Below are 18,641 nucleotides of genomic sequence, written 5' to 3' on the forward strand. Positions count from 1 at the left end.
TTGGGATTGCCATGCTACAGTTTAGTCACACATACTGAGCTTGCAAACCCAGGTCTTTTTCACACAATTGCCTAAACCTACTTCTATTTTATACCCCTTCCCTGATCTAAATGTATGGCTGCCCTCAATGATGAGCAATTCTCACTTTCATATTCAATTCTCAGTTTGGTTAGAACAAGAAATGTTTATAAATTACCTTGGGTATGTAAACTTTTATATGAATATTATACATACATTGTATTTCATAAGTGAATAAAAAACAAGTAAACAAAACAGTCTACCCTAAAGCAGCTTTTAATAGGGAAGACAACACATAAAGGGGAACAAGAGATGGAATAAGGAGCAAAGGGGAAGGGATAGGTTATGCTGTGCTGTGGCACTGTTTGAAAATGGTTAGGCAGGACTCTGGTGGAAGGAAATAAAAGTGCTGGAAGAATGCCAAACTGTTTGGAAACGGCTGAGAAGGTGAAAGATCACCAAATAAAGTCCAGGGTCCTAGGGCATAAATTATTATGGGAGGAAGAAGGCCAGAATGTGGGCAGCATAGCTTGAAAATGACTAGGAAGTCACAAGGTCTATTTCTAAGCAAGATAATAATGATCCTCACTGAGGATCCTTATTCTCAAATCATGTGATAATTGACTACGTCATGCAAGATACCGTTCTGAGACAAGTCTAATTTAGGTCAGGCTAGTCCAGTGGTTCAGAATTAGGAAGGGAATGCAATCAGGCACTTATGGGCCATAAAATATTTGACGAGAAGTTTACTCAACCATAAAAAGGATCAATAAGGACACTTTGATTGAAGTGGATGGAGCTCCCTTCTGCTTCCCCATCTATCACATTAATGGCAACATCCAGAGTTTCTGTGTTGATTCTGAGAGTACTGTGAATTCTGTCAAACTTGATGAGGATCAACTTCTAACAAGCTATGCTTTTCAATACTTCTTGAAGCCAACAAGCCACACTACTGGTTTAACTCCTAATCCCCCAGGCATGAAAAGAGCTCCCCCTCCTCCTTTAGAAGGAAAGCCTACATAAAACAAAATGTCACAGTCCAATAGAATATAACAAAATACACCAAATATAAATGATGGCATTACCAATGATGATTCCTGTTCACATGTGTGGGTGTGTTCGAAAAAAACGCAGTACACTACTTAGTGCCGACAACCTTGCTTTATCATAACAGATCAGGGATGGTTTCTTTTTCTCTTTTTATCCCTAGTGCTTGGCATGTACTAGGTGGTTAACAAATACTTCCTGTGTGATTAAGAAGATCAAACAGATGCCATTCTCAACTTTTACCTGATAAATTATACAAGTTATTAATAATAGGACCAAAATCACATACAAGATCTTGCTTCCTTAAAACTATAACATTCACATACACATTGCAAGTTTTATTAGATTCTCAAAAGTATGTAGTAAAGATTTCTTAGAGGGGAGGGGAAGGAAGTTTTGCCCCAGAAATATCTCTCAATCTTTGTAGTAATGAGGTAGATTGTCACTGAAGTATTCTGGACAAACAAAAGTCACAAGTTTTTAAATGCACAAAAATTTTTTCAAGATTTTTCTTTAAACAAGTTTATTATATAACCAACCCTTGCCTCAGTATTTATATTTTAGATTTCTTTAACAAGAAATCCTACAGTCCACATGAAAAGAATTTATATTTCTCTATATCCTTCTGCACAAAGATATTTAAATGACAAAATAACAGTACCTTTAAAATTTTAATTAATTGCTATAAAATTGAATTTTTTGCTGTCTAAAAAGGAGTCATCTGAATTTGTCAGTCTAAGCAAAACTTAAATTCTACTCGTTTACTCATTCAAGAATAAATTAAAAAATAGACCAAAGCTCTGCCTTTTAAATAAATTAGGACTAAAATAGCACAAAGAAATGTAAAATAATGAACACTCTGATGTCACATTTTCACTTACATTAAAATGCCTTTCACAGGCTGTAAAAGCAGACTCAAATTTGCACAAAATTAACACTGTAAAATTATTTAAAAGTATTTCAATATTTCTGTACTGTAATCCCATTTTGTAGCTAAACTTGTCACTTCTGCAAAAACTGTATTCTTATTGGGAGGAGAAAAAAAGTATGGCCAACTATAAGTATACTTAATATATACGAAACTGGATTTATGAAAAACATTGGAACTATTCACTTTTAAAAATAATTCTTCAAAAGAAATACAATTCCTTTTAAGGGCAAGGGTCCCTAATGCATTTAAAATATTTTACTCACTCAAAATAAAAAAAATGTATACAACTTTTTACAACTGCAGCTTTTGCATAAAATAAAGTAGAGCTGTAAACAGAAATGTTATTGGGATAATACCTGGAATGTTCACCAAGTTCACTGTAAACAAATAGAGATGCAGTTCACTTTTTGAAGTACACACATCTCTCAATTATGTACTCCTAATGAATTTTAAAATTCTTATGAATTTAATCTATTTTGTTGACAAATAACACAAGATGTTTTCATTTCTGTTGCTGATTAATTTTGAATTGGCATTGGCTAACAAAATTTATAATTTTTTTCCCCTGCTGTACAGTTGAGACTCTCATTTGCAATTAGCTTTGCCAAGCTGTTACTGGCTTGTAAGTAGGACAGCTCCCATTTAAAAGAGATAAAACCATTTTATAAAGCAAATTATTTTCTCATAATAAAGAGCATCACCACCTAGCTTGTCAATTTGTAGGTTCAGATTTTCTTACATGCAATTTCTTAAAATAGAACATGGAAGAAATTTTTCTTGTACCATGGCTAGAACTTGAAGATTCTAAAAAGCAAGTTTTTTGCTCTTATGGAATAATATGTGAATATGTAAATAAATTATTTAAATTAATAAAAGAATGTGTAGGGATATCCTCAGCATCAAAATTTAATCTGCAAATCAAGATTAAAAAAAAACAACAACAGAGGTTCAAGAATATTGTACCCCAATCAAAGATCATTTTTACTGAAGAATGCAGTCAATACACAACTGAAAGCTCAAACACATTTTTTAAAAGAATACAGTTACATTAAAACGAGTATTTAAAGGAGGTATAATAAAAAGCAAACAGGCACTATGAGACAATCATCTCATTTTAGAACACAAGTTTTGAGCATTTTAAACATTAAAATTAAGCTGCCAAAATCGGCATGAGATAGACATTAATATCACTTACTTTAATGATAAATACGTGACCTACAGATGACAAATCTAGAAATTACACAGGTAAAATTAGTTATTTTAACAGGGTACCACAGGCACCATTAAATAAGAAATATTTTAAGTTCTGTTTCTACCAAAAAAGGTAAATAAATAGATCAATTAACAAGAGAAGATGGGAATAAACTTGGGGAAAAGGCACATCCAGGCACAATAGTCAAGGCGATATGCATGATGCATTATTTTCAAAGCAATTCTACTGTGCATAACTGAATCTAAATGAGTTATTTTGGAAGAGTCTAAAACATGACAAAGCATATTTAGTAAGCTGTGCAAACATCAAAACACTAATAATTTAATATAGTCTGTATTACTTTAAAATATACGGAAGGCTCATAAGAAGGTACATCACAAATTCCTGCAAAGAGATTTGGGATTTGTTATTTTTGCAAAGTAATGTATTATTCTGAGATGAATTCTTTTGTTTTCAGGTACTTAATCGTCTTTCTGGTCTTGGCAAACATTTCATAATTGCGGCTTTCCATAATGCTGGGGCAAGTAGAAGACTCAGAGTAGTTACACTCAATATAAGAAGGTAGACCTGAAAATGAGAAAAACACAATCATCATTTCTTTATGATTCATATAGTAAATTAAAGCACAGCACAAAGATAAATAGATTCTTGGGTTAAAATAGGATGGAATTATAATTTAACAATTACAAAGTGTATATATTTTTCTTTTAATAAATAACATAAGTAATTTAATAGACTGGAACCTCCCTACACATCCTCCTCTTGGTCTCCTTTTTAAATCAAAATGCCTCATGAAGTAGTCCCTTTGGTATTTCTTGGTTCTCTTAGATGGGGTCCAGGATGGAGCTTTCTTTAAACAAAATGTCATTCTAAAAGGTTATATTTCAGTGTATATTAATATAAAAGTAGACCTACATATATGTCTTATACGTATATTATATATGTAAAAATAAAAAAGACATACTTTTATATGTAAAAAGACAAGTCTCCACAGGGTCAAAGTCATTAGTTCCACTGCCAAAAGTTGATAGAAATAAAAACAAAACAGATGATACATAAAATAAATCTGCTGCTTGTTTCCAGTGGTGATTTATATTTTAGAAATAGGAGATATCACTAAGTGTAATGAGGAAAGGTATACTTGGAAGAAGTGGCAGAATGCTGTGAAGAGAGAAGAAATAGGCCTCAGTTTACCCTCTCCCTTTCCTTCCCCTTTGTACTAGAGGACCTCTAAGAATGACATCTGGAAACAGGTGTTTAAGGAAAAGTAATTTTATTTTCTTGAGCCTGAACCCATATCCCTTGTGAGGGATATCATAATAGGTGGATAGCTCATGTGTTCCACTAGTACAAACAAACCATATTGTACAGGATTTATGGTAGAATATAGACAAAAATTGTGCAGGATAAGATGGTGTGGATGGGTTACAATGTGAGTCAAGGAAGCAAACATCCTTTACTGTGAATGACTCAACCATAAGGACACATTTTGATTTTACCTTAAGTTAGTGCTATGTCCTAACTGCATGTTTCTTAAGGGAGCAATCATTCCTACTGTGTAACCTTGAGGTTGTTTTCCTGGGCTCCGAGGCTACCAAAAGGGCATGAGCAAAGTGCAACAGTAGACTGAGGAACCCCGTTTGGAAGAATAAATACAGCAATTCTACTAGTGACTGTAAATTTAGGGCTGGGAATGAAGAACCTGAAGGTCACCAAGTCCAACTCCCTGATTTTACACGTGAGAAAAGTGAAGAGCAGTGGAAGTAAATGACTTTCCAGGGTTATACAGTTAGGTATATATCTGAGGCAGAATGTGAACCCAAATCTAACGTTCTATCCACTGTGCCATGCTGCCCCCCTCTCTTACTGATTATTCCTGGGTCATAAAGTAGAATGAGTTGAAGCAAAAATCAACTCTCACTTCATCCTTAATGGTTGGTTGGTTGTTGTCCTTCATTCTCAAAGAGGACCAAAATGACATCACCATGATAAACTCAAGTTTCAGTGTGTCTGACTGTGGCTGATCAGACCAACACGAGCTCAGAATGCTTTACCACAGACTGGGCACAGATAGTCCATGTGAATATTTGGGGTGGATACTCCAAATCTGCACGTCCTACGTTTACTTTGAGCTGTCTCAATTCTGCTTTGCTCATAAGAGCACAGTACCCTTTCTGATATGGGCATGCCATGCTGAGTAGTCATGTGCCAGTGTCTCCCATGTCCCACAATCAAATCCAAAGTTCTTGAGAGAGACCTTGAGAGTGTCCTTGTATTGCTTCTTCTGGACACCATGTGACTGCCTGATCCATGGGAGCTCTCCATAAAATAGTCTTTTTGGCAAGCATATATTTTACATTCGAACAACATGGCCAGGCCATATATTTTACATTCGAACAACATGGCCAGCCCATCAGAGCCGTGCTCTCTGAAGCATAGTTTGAATGCTTGGCAGTTTAGTTCGAGCAAGAACCTCTGTCTGGTACCTTATCCTGACAGGTGATTTTCAGAATCTTCCTAAGACAGTCCAAATGGAAGAGATTCACAGTTTCCTAGCATGGCGCTGGTAGAATGCCCATGTTTCACAGGCACACAACAATGAGGTCAGCACAATGGTGCTGTAGACCTTCATCCTGGTAGTCAGTCTAATACCAAACTTTTCTTCAGAGTCTCCCAAACAACGAACTAGCTTTGGCAATGTGTGCATCAAAGTCACTGTCAATGTGTACATTCCTGGAAAGTACACAACCAAGGTAAGTGAACTTCTCCACAGCATTCAAAACTTCTCCATTTGTTGTAACTGATGATTCTACATATGAAAGGTGTGATGGTGGCTGATGAAGCACCTTAAGGAGCATCCTTAATAGTGCTCAATGGAAAATGGATAGAACTCCAGGCTTGGGGTCAAGAAGACCTGAGTTCAAATCCAACCTTAGTCACTTACTGTATGACTCTACACATATCACTTAATCTGTTTGCCTGTTTCCTCATCTCTAAAATAGGGATAAAAATCAGCACCTACCTCACTGGATTATTAAGGAAAATCAAATGACATAACATGTAAAGTGCTATGAAAAACTTCAAGTGCTATTATTAGCTATTATTAATATATTTCTTTCAAACCTGAAGCTAATTGCAAGCTCAATGTATTTTAACTAAAGGTAAGATATTCAAAAAGATCAAAGGCCAGGGAATAGTTTAATAATTTTGCTCTGAGGAATGAATAAATGTCTAGAAAGGAGTTGTAAAAATGCTGCTCATGACAAATAAAATGAATAATAGCATCTTATATATTATTACCAAGAGCTTTCTGAGATAAGATTCTGAAAAGAATTGTCAGGCAGGTGTGGTTTTACATCTGAGGGAAAAAGAAGAGGGAAAAACTCAGACCCAAGTGGAAAAGAGGCATATTTTGACTCGGATAAATAACAAGCAGCACTTCCCAAATGTTAGAGTCAGAAACGAAGGACCTGGGTTCATGTCCTGCCTTTACTACACGACCTTTCTCGGCCTCAGGTGTTCCGTGTATCTTGTGTCATTCACTTCATGTTTGGGTTGTACGTATTTATAGATGTACTTAACATCCCTCCCATTATAACGTAAGCCTTTGTGAGTGTGGACTGTCTCAGTTTTTGTCCTTGTACTTCTAGGGCCTTGCATGGTGCCTGGCACCTAGCAAATGCTTCATACGTCTTTAGTAACAGACTGACTGGACCAAATGACTTCTGAGGTACCTTTCAGCTCCCATGAGGTGGATATTACAGGCTATTATAACCTTCATTCTACAGATGAGGAAATGTGCTCAGAGAGGTTAAATATGGTTATACAGGTTTCCTCACTCCAAGTATGATAATAATCTTTTTATTAAATAAAAATGCATTAAGGGCAAATATCCTAATAAAAAGAGGTATATGAAAATAGAATGGATTTCTGGAGGTGGTTCTCCTTCCCTAGAGAAGGAGAGGCTGCGGAGGTATGACAAGGCTTATGTGGAATAAGGTTTGTTTGGTGGTTTGTTACAAGTTCCTGAACTTCTCGAAGCTTGTTCATGGAACTTGTTGGTCAGCAAAGAGGAGGAGAGTGATGGACTATACCGCCAAGTTGACCAAAAGGGCTCTCCCTGTGTGGGGCAGCCACACCCTGCTTCTCGCACATGGAGAGGTCATGTTCCATCTGGCATCCCCACCAGGAGGAGTCAGACATGGTGCCTTAGCTGCTCTCTACCCACTGTCCCTTTCTGGGTCCATGAAGTCACAGTACAAGCAGAAGGATAACAGTTGGTAACACAGGAAAATATAAATGTAGGTTTTATAACTATTATTATAACTTTAAGAAATTCCTGTTCAAGTATGGATGGGCTGGACAGAATGAGGGACATAGTTCTTTGTATCAGAAGTGCTTCCTGTTGGTGTATGAGTGGGATGTACTACTAAGTTATACTTTTGAGATACTAAGACTCTATAAAATTTCCATTTTATGGAAGAAAATGCTAATGTTCTGAGGGGCTAAATCATTTGCCAAAAGTAAAACATTAAATAAGTAAATGGTTGAGAAAGAAATTAAATCCATCATCCTCATTCTCTTCCACCTCACCAGAACCTTGGATCCATGGAACTAGCCCAGGTCCTGATGAGGGCCTGGAAGCACAGCCTCCACATCACTTCCCTGCTACCATTTCCAAACCATGCTGATGTGGTCTTCATTCCCCCTCCTTTCCAAGTCCCTTTTATGCACCCCTCCCACTAGAAAGTGAGTTCCTTAAGGGCACAGAATGACAGGCTTGCATTCCCAGGCTTCATGAACTGGATTATATATCTATCTAAAGCTAAGACATTGCTTGAGTGATCTTTCGACATTCTAGAATCCTTACTAGCAGTTTTCCTACTCATTTATGTATAGTTTGGTACTGAATATTCTCAGTTTAGAAACAGCAAAGCAGAATTTGTTCACTGTAGCTTGCTTATCCACTAGGCCTATTTTGTATATGCATTCAACACTGATGATAACAGTTTAGAGTTTCCTGGCCCTCAGTAGCAGGTATGCAATTTAAAAAGTAAGCCAAGGAGGCAACAATACAGGCTTTCTATAAGCAAATAAAGTAATTTATGTTTAGATGACTGTCCAACTCCAGGAGTGGTTTAAAAGTTTAAAATGCATCTGGTTTTTAATTTTCCTTATTATTGAAAAGTTTTCTCCAAAATAAACAGTTTTGCCTTTTTTATCTTCTAAAAAAATTTTTCATAAATAAAATGACAATCTGTCTATTAACTATGAATAACAATTAAGGTATTTAGTAAATAACAGTTTTACTAAAAAAAAAACAGTAAAATTCAGGTTTTTATTTGATGTTAAATATTTTAATCTTAAATAAATAATTTATTATTTTACTTTTATGGTAGAGATGGGGAAGCTTTTCTCTCTGAAGATCCACTTCAGAAAAAAAAAAAAAAGGTCAAATAAGCAAAAAAAGTTAACTTGAAAACTACTAAATTTAGAGAAACACCCTTAAGACATTTTCCAATCAAATAATAGGAAATACACAATTTTATTCAATAACTAACAAAACAAAACTACTTTACTTCTATACCGTAGTTATGGAAGAAACAAAGAAAAGACGGAATAAATTGGAATAGTAGAAAAAAAACACAGGAGGGAGAGAAAATACAGCCTAAGGGACATAAACATAGATACCTACCTACAATAACAGAGAAACTTCTAGAAAGACACTTACCAAAGGCCCAGAGAAGGGGAAAGAGGGAGACAAAGAGTCTCATTAGCTACATGCAAATATAACAGGTGACTGAGGGAATAATTACAAATTAATATGCCTGTAGTAGCTAAAAGGCAAAGTGGATGTTTACCAAAGCTCTTAGAAGCAAAGATCCTACACTCAGTTAAAACTACAGCAATTCTGATGGGAAAAGAAGGGAATTTTAAGTTATCTATGAGTAGAAAATAAAGACAACTTAGGCAGGATTAACTAGTAAATTGAATTTCTGAATAGCCACAAAGAAAGCATTGGTACCAGATAAGATTCCTAGCTGGAAGGAATTTTAGAATTCATCTAGTCTAACTTCTTCACTTTGTACATAAGGAAATAACATCTTATATAATGCGTGCTAACTATCACAAAAAGTCAACATGGCCCACATGAAAAGTATACCACATTAGCACAGAGCAGTGAATACAAACTCTTAACTCTACTAATGACTATAATCTTGAACAAATCATTCAATCAATGAGTATTTATTAATCATGTACTAAGTACTGCAAATACAAATATGAGACTGTCTCTGCTCTCCAGGAGCTTATGCTCACCTAGGAAAGGAGTTATTTAGCACAACTGCCAAGACTACAGAATGGTTTGGGGTAGGGTGGGTGGGCTATATCTATTTTGGGGGAGGGGTGTCTGGATTTGTGATTTCACTAGTACGTTAAGATTTTTTTTCTTATTTCTCACATCTCTTCAATTAAAAACAAGTATTGATCTCCTTGTTCTCTCTATTTTAAGTCAGAATATGAAGTTACAGCGTTATTCTAAGAACAATTAAATTTATTATGAAGCATTTTTAAAACACCAAACACTACAAAAGTTAAATGATGGTGCAGTACTGATCTAGTATTAGAAGAGCTAATAAAAGTTTACCTCTCGCGAAATGATTCCCGCTCTTCGTGCTCTACTTCCCAAAACAAAAGAAAACTCACTGACTTGTGCCAGTCCAGCAGAGACAATCCATTTGATGTACTGACTGCTCTTTGGCAGAATAAGGGATAAGACAAGCACTGCCAAAACAAACTTTGAGAGCAACATTCGTATTACTATTTTTGAAATGTTCAAACAAGAAACTTGTAATTAATATACAGAAGCCACCCAGAAGATACAGGAAGTCAAATGAGATATACAGTCCAACAATACAGTATGAGATTTCATATGTGAATGCACTCTACTTTCTCAAAATAGTATAAAATATCATTATGATTAACAAAAGCATGAAGAATTAGTGCAATGAAATTGTGAAGAACAAAAACACAAACTGGGAGTTGCTAAGCCACCTGGCAAATACCCATCAGCTGATACTAATTAAGCTTCTTATCTTAAAAATTTTTTTATTATACATTATGTATCATGAAAATATTTCAGAACAATTTTATAATCCTGAAAATTATTCATTAGTAGGCTTATCGAGTCTCAAGTAAAAAATATTGATCCAGACTGACAGAATATCACAAAGAATACCCTTCAATCATCACCCTATTGTCAGGGCCTCACCCTTCAACTAGGCCAAACCCAGTCCAGTCTGGCATATGGTTTTGATGAAGGCATAATCCAAATAATATAAATTACTAGCCCAAGAAAATTAATCATAGCCTTTTTTTTTTTTAACCAACAACCAACATCTGTGACAAAATACAACTAAGGTACTCAAATACTGGCTGGTGATGGCAACTATCCCCTACACTTTTTAAGGCAACATAAACATTTTACTATGAAAAACTGGGTATTAGTTTACTTTCCTCATCCCAACCTCTGGCCTGTGGAAAGAGCAATGGCTCTGAATGCAGAGCACCTGGGTTCATATCCTATCTCTAAAACTCACTGCTTTGGAGTGTGGCCTTAGACAAATTGTGTACCTCCCTGGACCTCATTTTCCTCATTCGAAAGGTGAGGGGGCTATCACAGATGGTCTCTGAGATCCCTTCTAGTTCTAGATCTATGATCCTGTGATTATCCTTATTATAAACCCACGGTCCATGATGGGAATATTAAACTAACAGAAAACATCAGCCCAACGTGGAGTACTTTCTCAGGCCCTCTTTGGAAGCTCAGGCAAAGCCTTCTCTGTTGACATATGGGTTACATACAAACGAAGAACATGGAATGTGGGAACTGAGATGTCAAAAGAGTAAATCAAATATATACTAGGCAGTAACTTTGCACACATCAATTTTTGCCAGAAGATAACCCCACATGCAAATAATCAGTAGGGGGAGACTTGACTTCTATTCCCATCTCTGCCACTCATTAGATGGCAACGTGGATACAATGGAACAAGAACCAGATTTGGATCAGAGAACCTGAGTTTGAATCTTGGCTCTGATCAAATTCTATGTCAAATCTATGTCCTATCTATGTCAAATTCAGCAAAAAATGGAAACTCACTGTACCTCAGTTTCCTCATCTGTAAAAGTGTTAGATTAGGTGACATTTAGGATTAGTTACAAGGCTATGATCCAATGATCCATCTCTGCTTTTCTTTTCCTCAATGTAGCCAGAACATCTGAATTTGAATCTCGTTTACTGTACTTCCTAGATGTTATTTCCCTTCTGTAAGACTATCTCTTCACCTGTAAAATGGGGATAATACCTGCTCCAACCGCCTCACATAGGTATTGTAAGAAAAGTGACTGACAAATTATAAGCGCTATGTAAACGTAAAGCATTACTCTTACCAGGAGGTCATTTCAGCAGGACAGAAGACAGAACGTCATAACAAAATAAAAGGACAGTATCCATTTTGCTGGAAATTATAAATAAGGCTAATAATAAAAATTATACCTTCATTATTACCACTGACAAGGTAAGGAACATCAAAACAGTGAGTTCATATATTACAAAAGTGGGAAAAACATGGAGACCTGTGAGAAAAAGGAAAGAACATATTAATTTCTTATATACCTAAACAGGCTGCAAAAGAGCTTTTATTTCTAAATTTTTTTTAAAAATTTACTTATTTTTAATTTCCAAAATTCACTTCTATCAGTACTTCTAAATTTCTTAACAAATAAAACAATTGTACTTATCTACATGGCCTTCAATAGAATATCCCAAACTTTTTTTTTAACCAATAATTTATATAAGATAAATTGGGGCTTGGGGATTTTCTTCCTATTCCCTCCTACCTGAATGACTAAGCAGTCATTGTATATGTGATTATCACTTCCATTCTCGGTGTTTCCCCATTCTAACTAAAAAAAATCTTTGGTTAATTTAACTAGGAAAGTGTGTTCCCTCACCTTCTAAACCTATTAGAGAAAATTATACTGTACCTACTGATATACTTTCTGTATTCAATATTTATACAAATTCTGAAAGAGCAAGAAAAATATTTGCCTTGCACAACTCCCTCAACACACAACTAGAGCACCATAATTCCACACCCCCAGCCCTGGTTTTAAGCAGAGGCTTCTCTGAGCAGAACACCTCTAACAAATGAAGGAGCATTCAGCAGTCTGACACTGACTCGGTGCTCACTCCTTTATTTCTGTCCAGCTGCTTCTTTGCTCCTATCCCTCCATATCAGCTGCATCTCCCTGGTTTCCTTAGAATGGGGACACAGGACTGCCTAGGTTCCAACGTACCTCCTCTCCTGTCAACTGTCTTCAATTCAACAGATTTTTATTAAGCATTTGCTATGTGTAAGGTAGCATGCTGGGTTCTTAGGATACAGGGCTGAAAACAAATAGTTTTTGCCCTCAAGGAGCCTGCATTCTCCTAGAGACAGACCATTTAAACAATTAAGTAAATACAAAGTAATTTCAAAAGAGTGTGTGCTAACACCTGGAGAGGCCAGAAAAAGACCTGTGTGGGAGGTGAAGAGGATCTGTGCTCTGGAGTTCTATCAAGGAGAAGTGAGGAAACACGTATATCAGAGTTGTGGGAGCGCTTGTGAATGGAGAAGGAAATGTACATGTGGGGGAACAGACAGGAGTCCAGCTTGACTGGAAGGGAGCAGACTATGTGAGAAGTCCTGTGGTCTAGTTCTAAAGAGGCAGTTCGACTGCAGATGACTGTAAATGCCAAGTTGAAGACCAGATACAATGTGGGGCCATTTTTAGGGGGGCTGGGTGACTATGAGCAGTGCAGAAAGATGTATGGGAGAGGGAAAAATCTGGCAGCAGAGAGACCAAGTTGGGGGCTACTCTGCCAGTCTTGGTAAGAGGAGAGGGGGGCTCAATTAAGACAGAGGGCATGTGGAATGGAGAAAAGTGGAAGGACACAAGATCTGTTGTGGAGGTTAGACAAACCAGAAATAGGGAAGAGTTGTAGGAAAAACTAGTCGTCTTTCCTTGGAATTAATGTTATGTAAGCTCTAAACTTGAATGTTGAAGGGGAAGCCTTTTCAATTATTTACAAAGCACCTTCTTCCACATATCTCTCTTCCAGAAACGTTATCATACCAAAAATCCTTGATTTCATTAAACTTTATCTCTATTACAATATAAACTCCTTAGAACAGCATCTTATTCTTTTCTGCATCCTCCACAGTACATAATATAGTGGAGTAAGCAGTCAATTTTTAACTGAATAAACAAGAGAGAAGTTTCAGAAGGAGATCTAGATTCTAATAAGTTTTGTCACAGATTAGCTTGGTCATTTTTTAATTAATAAAAAGAGGCAACAATCTCAAAGATTACTGATAGTTGCCAAGCGTAGCGGCTAACAGAACTGGGATGCTTAAATAATTCATGCCCACACTAGTCCTATGTTAGAATGAAAATACCTACCAGCAAGAGGAAAGAGGGAGAGGAAAAATGATAACACTAAAAAGAGCAATTAAAAGTAAGCCCTACAAATAAAGGAGGTTTTGACAAAGAGGAAAGTATCCTAATGGTGCAGGAATACAGAGGCAGTTCTTAGGCTTTGGAAAAAGTGAATAATCATTCTTCTTTTTAAAAAAAATCTAAGGAATTAAAAGTTGTTAGAAATTAATTATAGCAGTAAGCAAGCATATATATTACCTATTGACAAGGTACTTTTAAGATACTAAAACCAAAAAGGTCTCCGTTTATAACTCTAAAACAGGGATTTATTTAAACCTATCATATTTCCAAGGATTTTATTTGAATTAATCATTTCTTCCATAGGTTTTTTAAAGTTATATGCTAACAATCTTTTTTTCTCTGTCCTTAAACCAAAAATATTCTAGAAGAAACTTTACTTATTAAGAAATAATCATTAAGAGGGTATTTGGATCATTTAGCCCCACAAAAGCATCGGCTTTAGAATTGAATGAACAAAGTTAAGGTATTTTCCTATTTAATTAACATCCACTTGCCTGACATCTGAATAATTTCACTTCATCACTTAGAAAAGTCCCTAAAATGACTTAATAGACTATTTTTTAGATAAATTTTATCAATTGACCAGATAGAGATGATTAACACAAACTACCTTTCACATAATAAGAGCTAAATTAATCCAAGCAAGAACATGTAAAATTGTTATTATTTTACTGGAGAGCAAAATATTGCAGTTCACATTTAAAAACCTCAGTTCACAAATAAAAACCTCAAATATCTAGATTTCAGAACACAGAACACTGACGGATACTTAGCTCTTTAAATAGTCAACATGTAAAACACAGAGGATAAAGCCTTTTATTACCACACTATGATTTAGACTTGGCCCACAACTCTTCCTCGGACGTTAAGTCCTTACCACTCATTCCCTACCCCAAAAAGGAGGCAATGTCTCTATTACTAAGTGTAAAGTTAGTCCTGAAAAACAGGCAAAGGTATTTGGAACCTTATTTACGTACAAAAAGTTCTCCAGAAAATATTACATAGGCACTACTTTTAAGTGCTTCACATCATTAAAGATCATCAAGGAGGAATCTATAATAATCTGTCTCCAGAGAAAGTTGCTAGAGACTAGGGTTCTTTGTAACCATATGGTGCTTAAAATTTACTTATTAATTTACTAAATTTACTTGATGTTGAGATTAAGAGATGACAAGCATAATTTTTCCTAACTTATACTTTTCTGGAACTTAGGAGAAAAAACTGTTTTAAATGGAATGGAAAGTGCCAGAGAGACATTTCTGAGCTACAGCAATCAAAACTAAATTTCTCTAATTAAATCTCATTTTTACAAGACTTTTCACCTTAACTATGGAAAATAAAGGTATATAGGTACCAAAAAATTAAATAAAAATGTAGGTGTAACATATATGTTAAACAGTCAACTATGGTTAGGGGAAGATATCTCATCCATGTCTACAATTAGAGGGTCTACAAATTTTGAACTGGGGAGAAAACATAAAGGGGACATAGGTATACCCCTATTGATTCATCCAGCAGAGGAAAGTTCTAGGGTACATGTGCAAGAAGGTGTCTGTTCCCAAAGGAATGCAATGAGCCAGATACACCAAATTGCACTCAGGACTTGGAAAAAGGCTTGTGCATCCCCACACTACCCAGAGGGAAGCATGAGTACAAAAATCAAGGGCAAGCCTGCAACAAGGCCACAAACCTTTAGATTTTCCTTGGGCTAGTGAGAGACATACAGTAGAGAACTAGCACAGACAAGTAACCAGATCCTTACTAGCATTGTATGTCCAGGTGGACTACACAATCCTGTGGGAAGGTGGGGGCCCGAAGAAGGAAGACAGTTGCTTACACTCTTCAGAGAGGCAAGAATGTTTTCCTGACTGTTGAGGGCAACAACTACGATCCTATTTTGCTTTTCTTTTAGGTTTAATAAAAATCTTTCCCATATTAAAATGTCTCATTAGTCTGAGTGCTTCTACAAAAGCAGAGGATTCTTTCTTTTTGGAAAGCAAAGCAAGTCTGACACTGACATTTCCTGGGTTTCCATGTGTTGAGGCCTGAGCCAGACTCTGTTTTTGAGAGATCCCTCCCCTTTCACCCTCCAATTCATATTCAGGTCTTTGCTGTAAGGGACCGGGGCCCAAAAAACACATAGGTTATAAGTGCCAGAAAAATAAAGTCTGCTTAATAAATGAAATTAGATTTGTTATGATGACAACACAATTACCTATAGATGCAAAGAAAACGATGGCCAAAAAGTCCCGGATAGGTTCAACAAAGGACATAACTTCTTCAGTAACCATGTGACCTTGAGAAGAAATCAACGCTCCAGCCAAAAAGCAACCCAATTCCATTGAAACATCAAGAAGCTCGGTGATCTGTCAAGGAAGATTGGAAGCTTCAAATTCACTTTTTAAAAATTATTTTATTTGTTTTCAGTGTTCTACAATCACTTTCATATATCTTAGATATTCCTCCTCCCTCCCCCACTTCACCCCTCCCTGAAATGGCATACAGTTTTATATAGGTTCTACACATACATTACTATTAAATACATTAAATTCACTCTTGAAGTGTGCCATACGGGAGTCCTTTATTCTGAGTTTTATGCCAAATTATAATTACAGATAGAAATACTCTTTTGGATTGAGTATAAATGTTTTACACACAAAAAAATTTCAATGGTGAAATATATCTACAAAATGTTAGGGTTAATAGCATTAATAACCTTATAGAACAAAATATTTTTCTTTAAGAATTTAAAATGTGTATCACCTAATAACCATGATTTTTGTAAAGAATGTCTTATGTTTAAAAATATTTCATGTAAGAAAAGCACCCTCCCTATTTAATTGCCAACTTCTTGTTGAGTAAAAAAAAGAGAAATTATATATTACCAGATATCTACTGGTCAATACGTGGGGAAAAATATGACTACACCAAAATGGATTTTTTTCATAATTATCTAAATAGCTTTCTTAATCCATATTTCACTAGTTGTAAAAACAACCTACCTCTTTAACTCCACAGGTCAAATCTAAATAAGAAGGCAGGACAACTTGTTTGTTCTTTTAATAGTTCCACTTGTACTTGTCAAGCTCAGAGCAACATTATTTTCCCTTCTAAAATAATGCGTTAGTTGTATTACTGCATTACATGATTGTTCCCTGGTGACTTGTAGTTAGTAAGCTATAACTTCAACTATTTAATGTTTTTCTTAGAGGATACAGAGTACATGTTTTAATTCAAACATTGTTAAGTTACTGGTCATTATCAGCAATCTTTTATGCAAACTATGCATAAGCGAAAATTATGCTGCTTGAATGTAGGCTTTATTATCATCCAGAGTCAAGACAACTAAGTTTAAGGCACACATATGCTGACATTTCTCCCTCCAATAAATTACTTTTTTCAAATGAAGTATTTTTCACTTAAGTACTGAAAATCTAGGAGGATAACGAAATAAAACTTGGATAAAAAAAAAATTGTAAGTACCCTTAAAATAACTGAAACAATATTCATATTCATTCATTATTCATATGTAACGTTGAGAACTATTTTCCTGAATACATTTGAAGTATCTTTGGCCCTTCTTTTCTCACCTCAAAATCAAAGCTTTGGAATCAAGAAAATGCATAATGCAAAATGACTTTTTTCTCCCATAAATGCTTTTCTTAAGAAAGCAGACATAACCAACAACATTTTTACATAATGCTAAATATGTTTCGGGTAGTCAATGACAAGAGATAATGAGAAATTATCTTTGGGAAGTGTCTACTTTTGAGTGAGTTAGAAACAAAAAAACTGACTATACAAGACAAAAGTGACTAAGATTCTATGAAGACAGTAAAATAATAAACATCTACATATCTACCTGTATCTTGCCGAGCATGGTATAAGTGGATCACTGACCTTACTGTCCAGAAAACCTGAATTCAAATTCACCCTTTACCATGCAACGACTGGGTGACCCTGGGCATGCTACTTGGCCTCTCAATGCTGTAGGAGCTCAGACTAGAAGGTGCACAGAGAATTAATTCATCTGCACTGAGAGGTCACTTCCTCCTTCTGAGATTCTCTGTATCAATGAGAGGACAAGCTCAGTTCCTGTCCCTTTCCCTTTAGATTACACGTAAATCTACTAGCTTTGGATGTCAGAAAATCAGGTCACTGTGGTAAGGAGTTTCACTGCTAAATTGCTGGAATGGGTCGGTATAAAGTTAAGCTTCCATGGTGATTTTTTATAGTGAAGTTAACTTCTTTGATAATTCCTTCCTTCTAAGAATCTACTTACATTAAAAATATCTATAAAAGCAAGTGTCTGTTTAGAACTGATTATTTAAATATATAAAATATTAAAAATAAAAAATTTTTAAATTTAACTTTAAAAAGCACTTCAAATAATTTGATAGAAGAGGAGTTACGTGGTATAGTGGAGCTGATTTCTTTTTTCTCACAAGACAATTGGGGTTAAATGACTTGCCCAGGGTCACACAGCTAGCAAGTGTCAAGTGTCTAAGGCCAGATTTGAACAAGTCCTCCTGATTTCATGGCTGCTACTCTATATCCACTGGGCCACCTAGTTGCTCCAGAAGACCTGATTTCAAGGGTTGGTTCTGCCACTAATCAACTATATCAAGTCACTACTTCTGTGGGCCTGAAATTTTCTTGTCTGTAAAAATGAGAGGTTTGGACCAGGTGATTTCTAAGGTCCCTTATAGCTCTAATGTCGCTGGATCATTACTGAGAAATTAAATTCAAAATAGAATAAAAATTGCTTAGAAAAATTTAAACTACATTTAAGACTATTTTAATTCTCATACAGATAGCATGATATAGTGGTTTAAGGGGTATTGGAGTCACAAGGCCTGGGTTCAATGA

General features: G+C 35.7%; 1 protein-coding gene across 1 annotated transcript in view; it reads right to left on the bottom strand.

The window, feature by feature from the left end:
• Positions 1 to 2,951: 2,951 nt before the first annotated feature.
• TMCO3 (transmembrane and coiled-coil domains 3) overlaps positions 2,952 to 18,641 on the bottom strand; it is a 77,392-nt gene continuing 61,702 nt past the window's right edge. The window contains exons 10-13 of the mRNA XM_072621892.1: positions 15,988 to 16,138; positions 11,767 to 11,846; positions 9,856 to 10,005; positions 2,952 to 3,776 (exon numbers count right to left, since the gene is read on the bottom strand). Coding sequence (XP_072477993.1) covers positions 3,663 to 3,776; positions 9,856 to 10,005; positions 11,767 to 11,846; positions 15,988 to 16,138 — 495 coding nt within the window. The 3' untranslated portion in view covers positions 2,952 to 3,662. The remainder of the gene's footprint in view (positions 3,777 to 9,855; positions 10,006 to 11,766; positions 11,847 to 15,987; positions 16,139 to 18,641) is intronic.

This window comes from Notamacropus eugenii, chromosome 6, assembly GCF_028372415.1.
Source record: "Notamacropus eugenii isolate mMacEug1 chromosome 6, mMacEug1.pri_v2, whole genome shotgun sequence".
NCBI lineage: Eukaryota > Metazoa > Chordata > Mammalia > Diprotodontia > Macropodidae > Notamacropus > Notamacropus eugenii.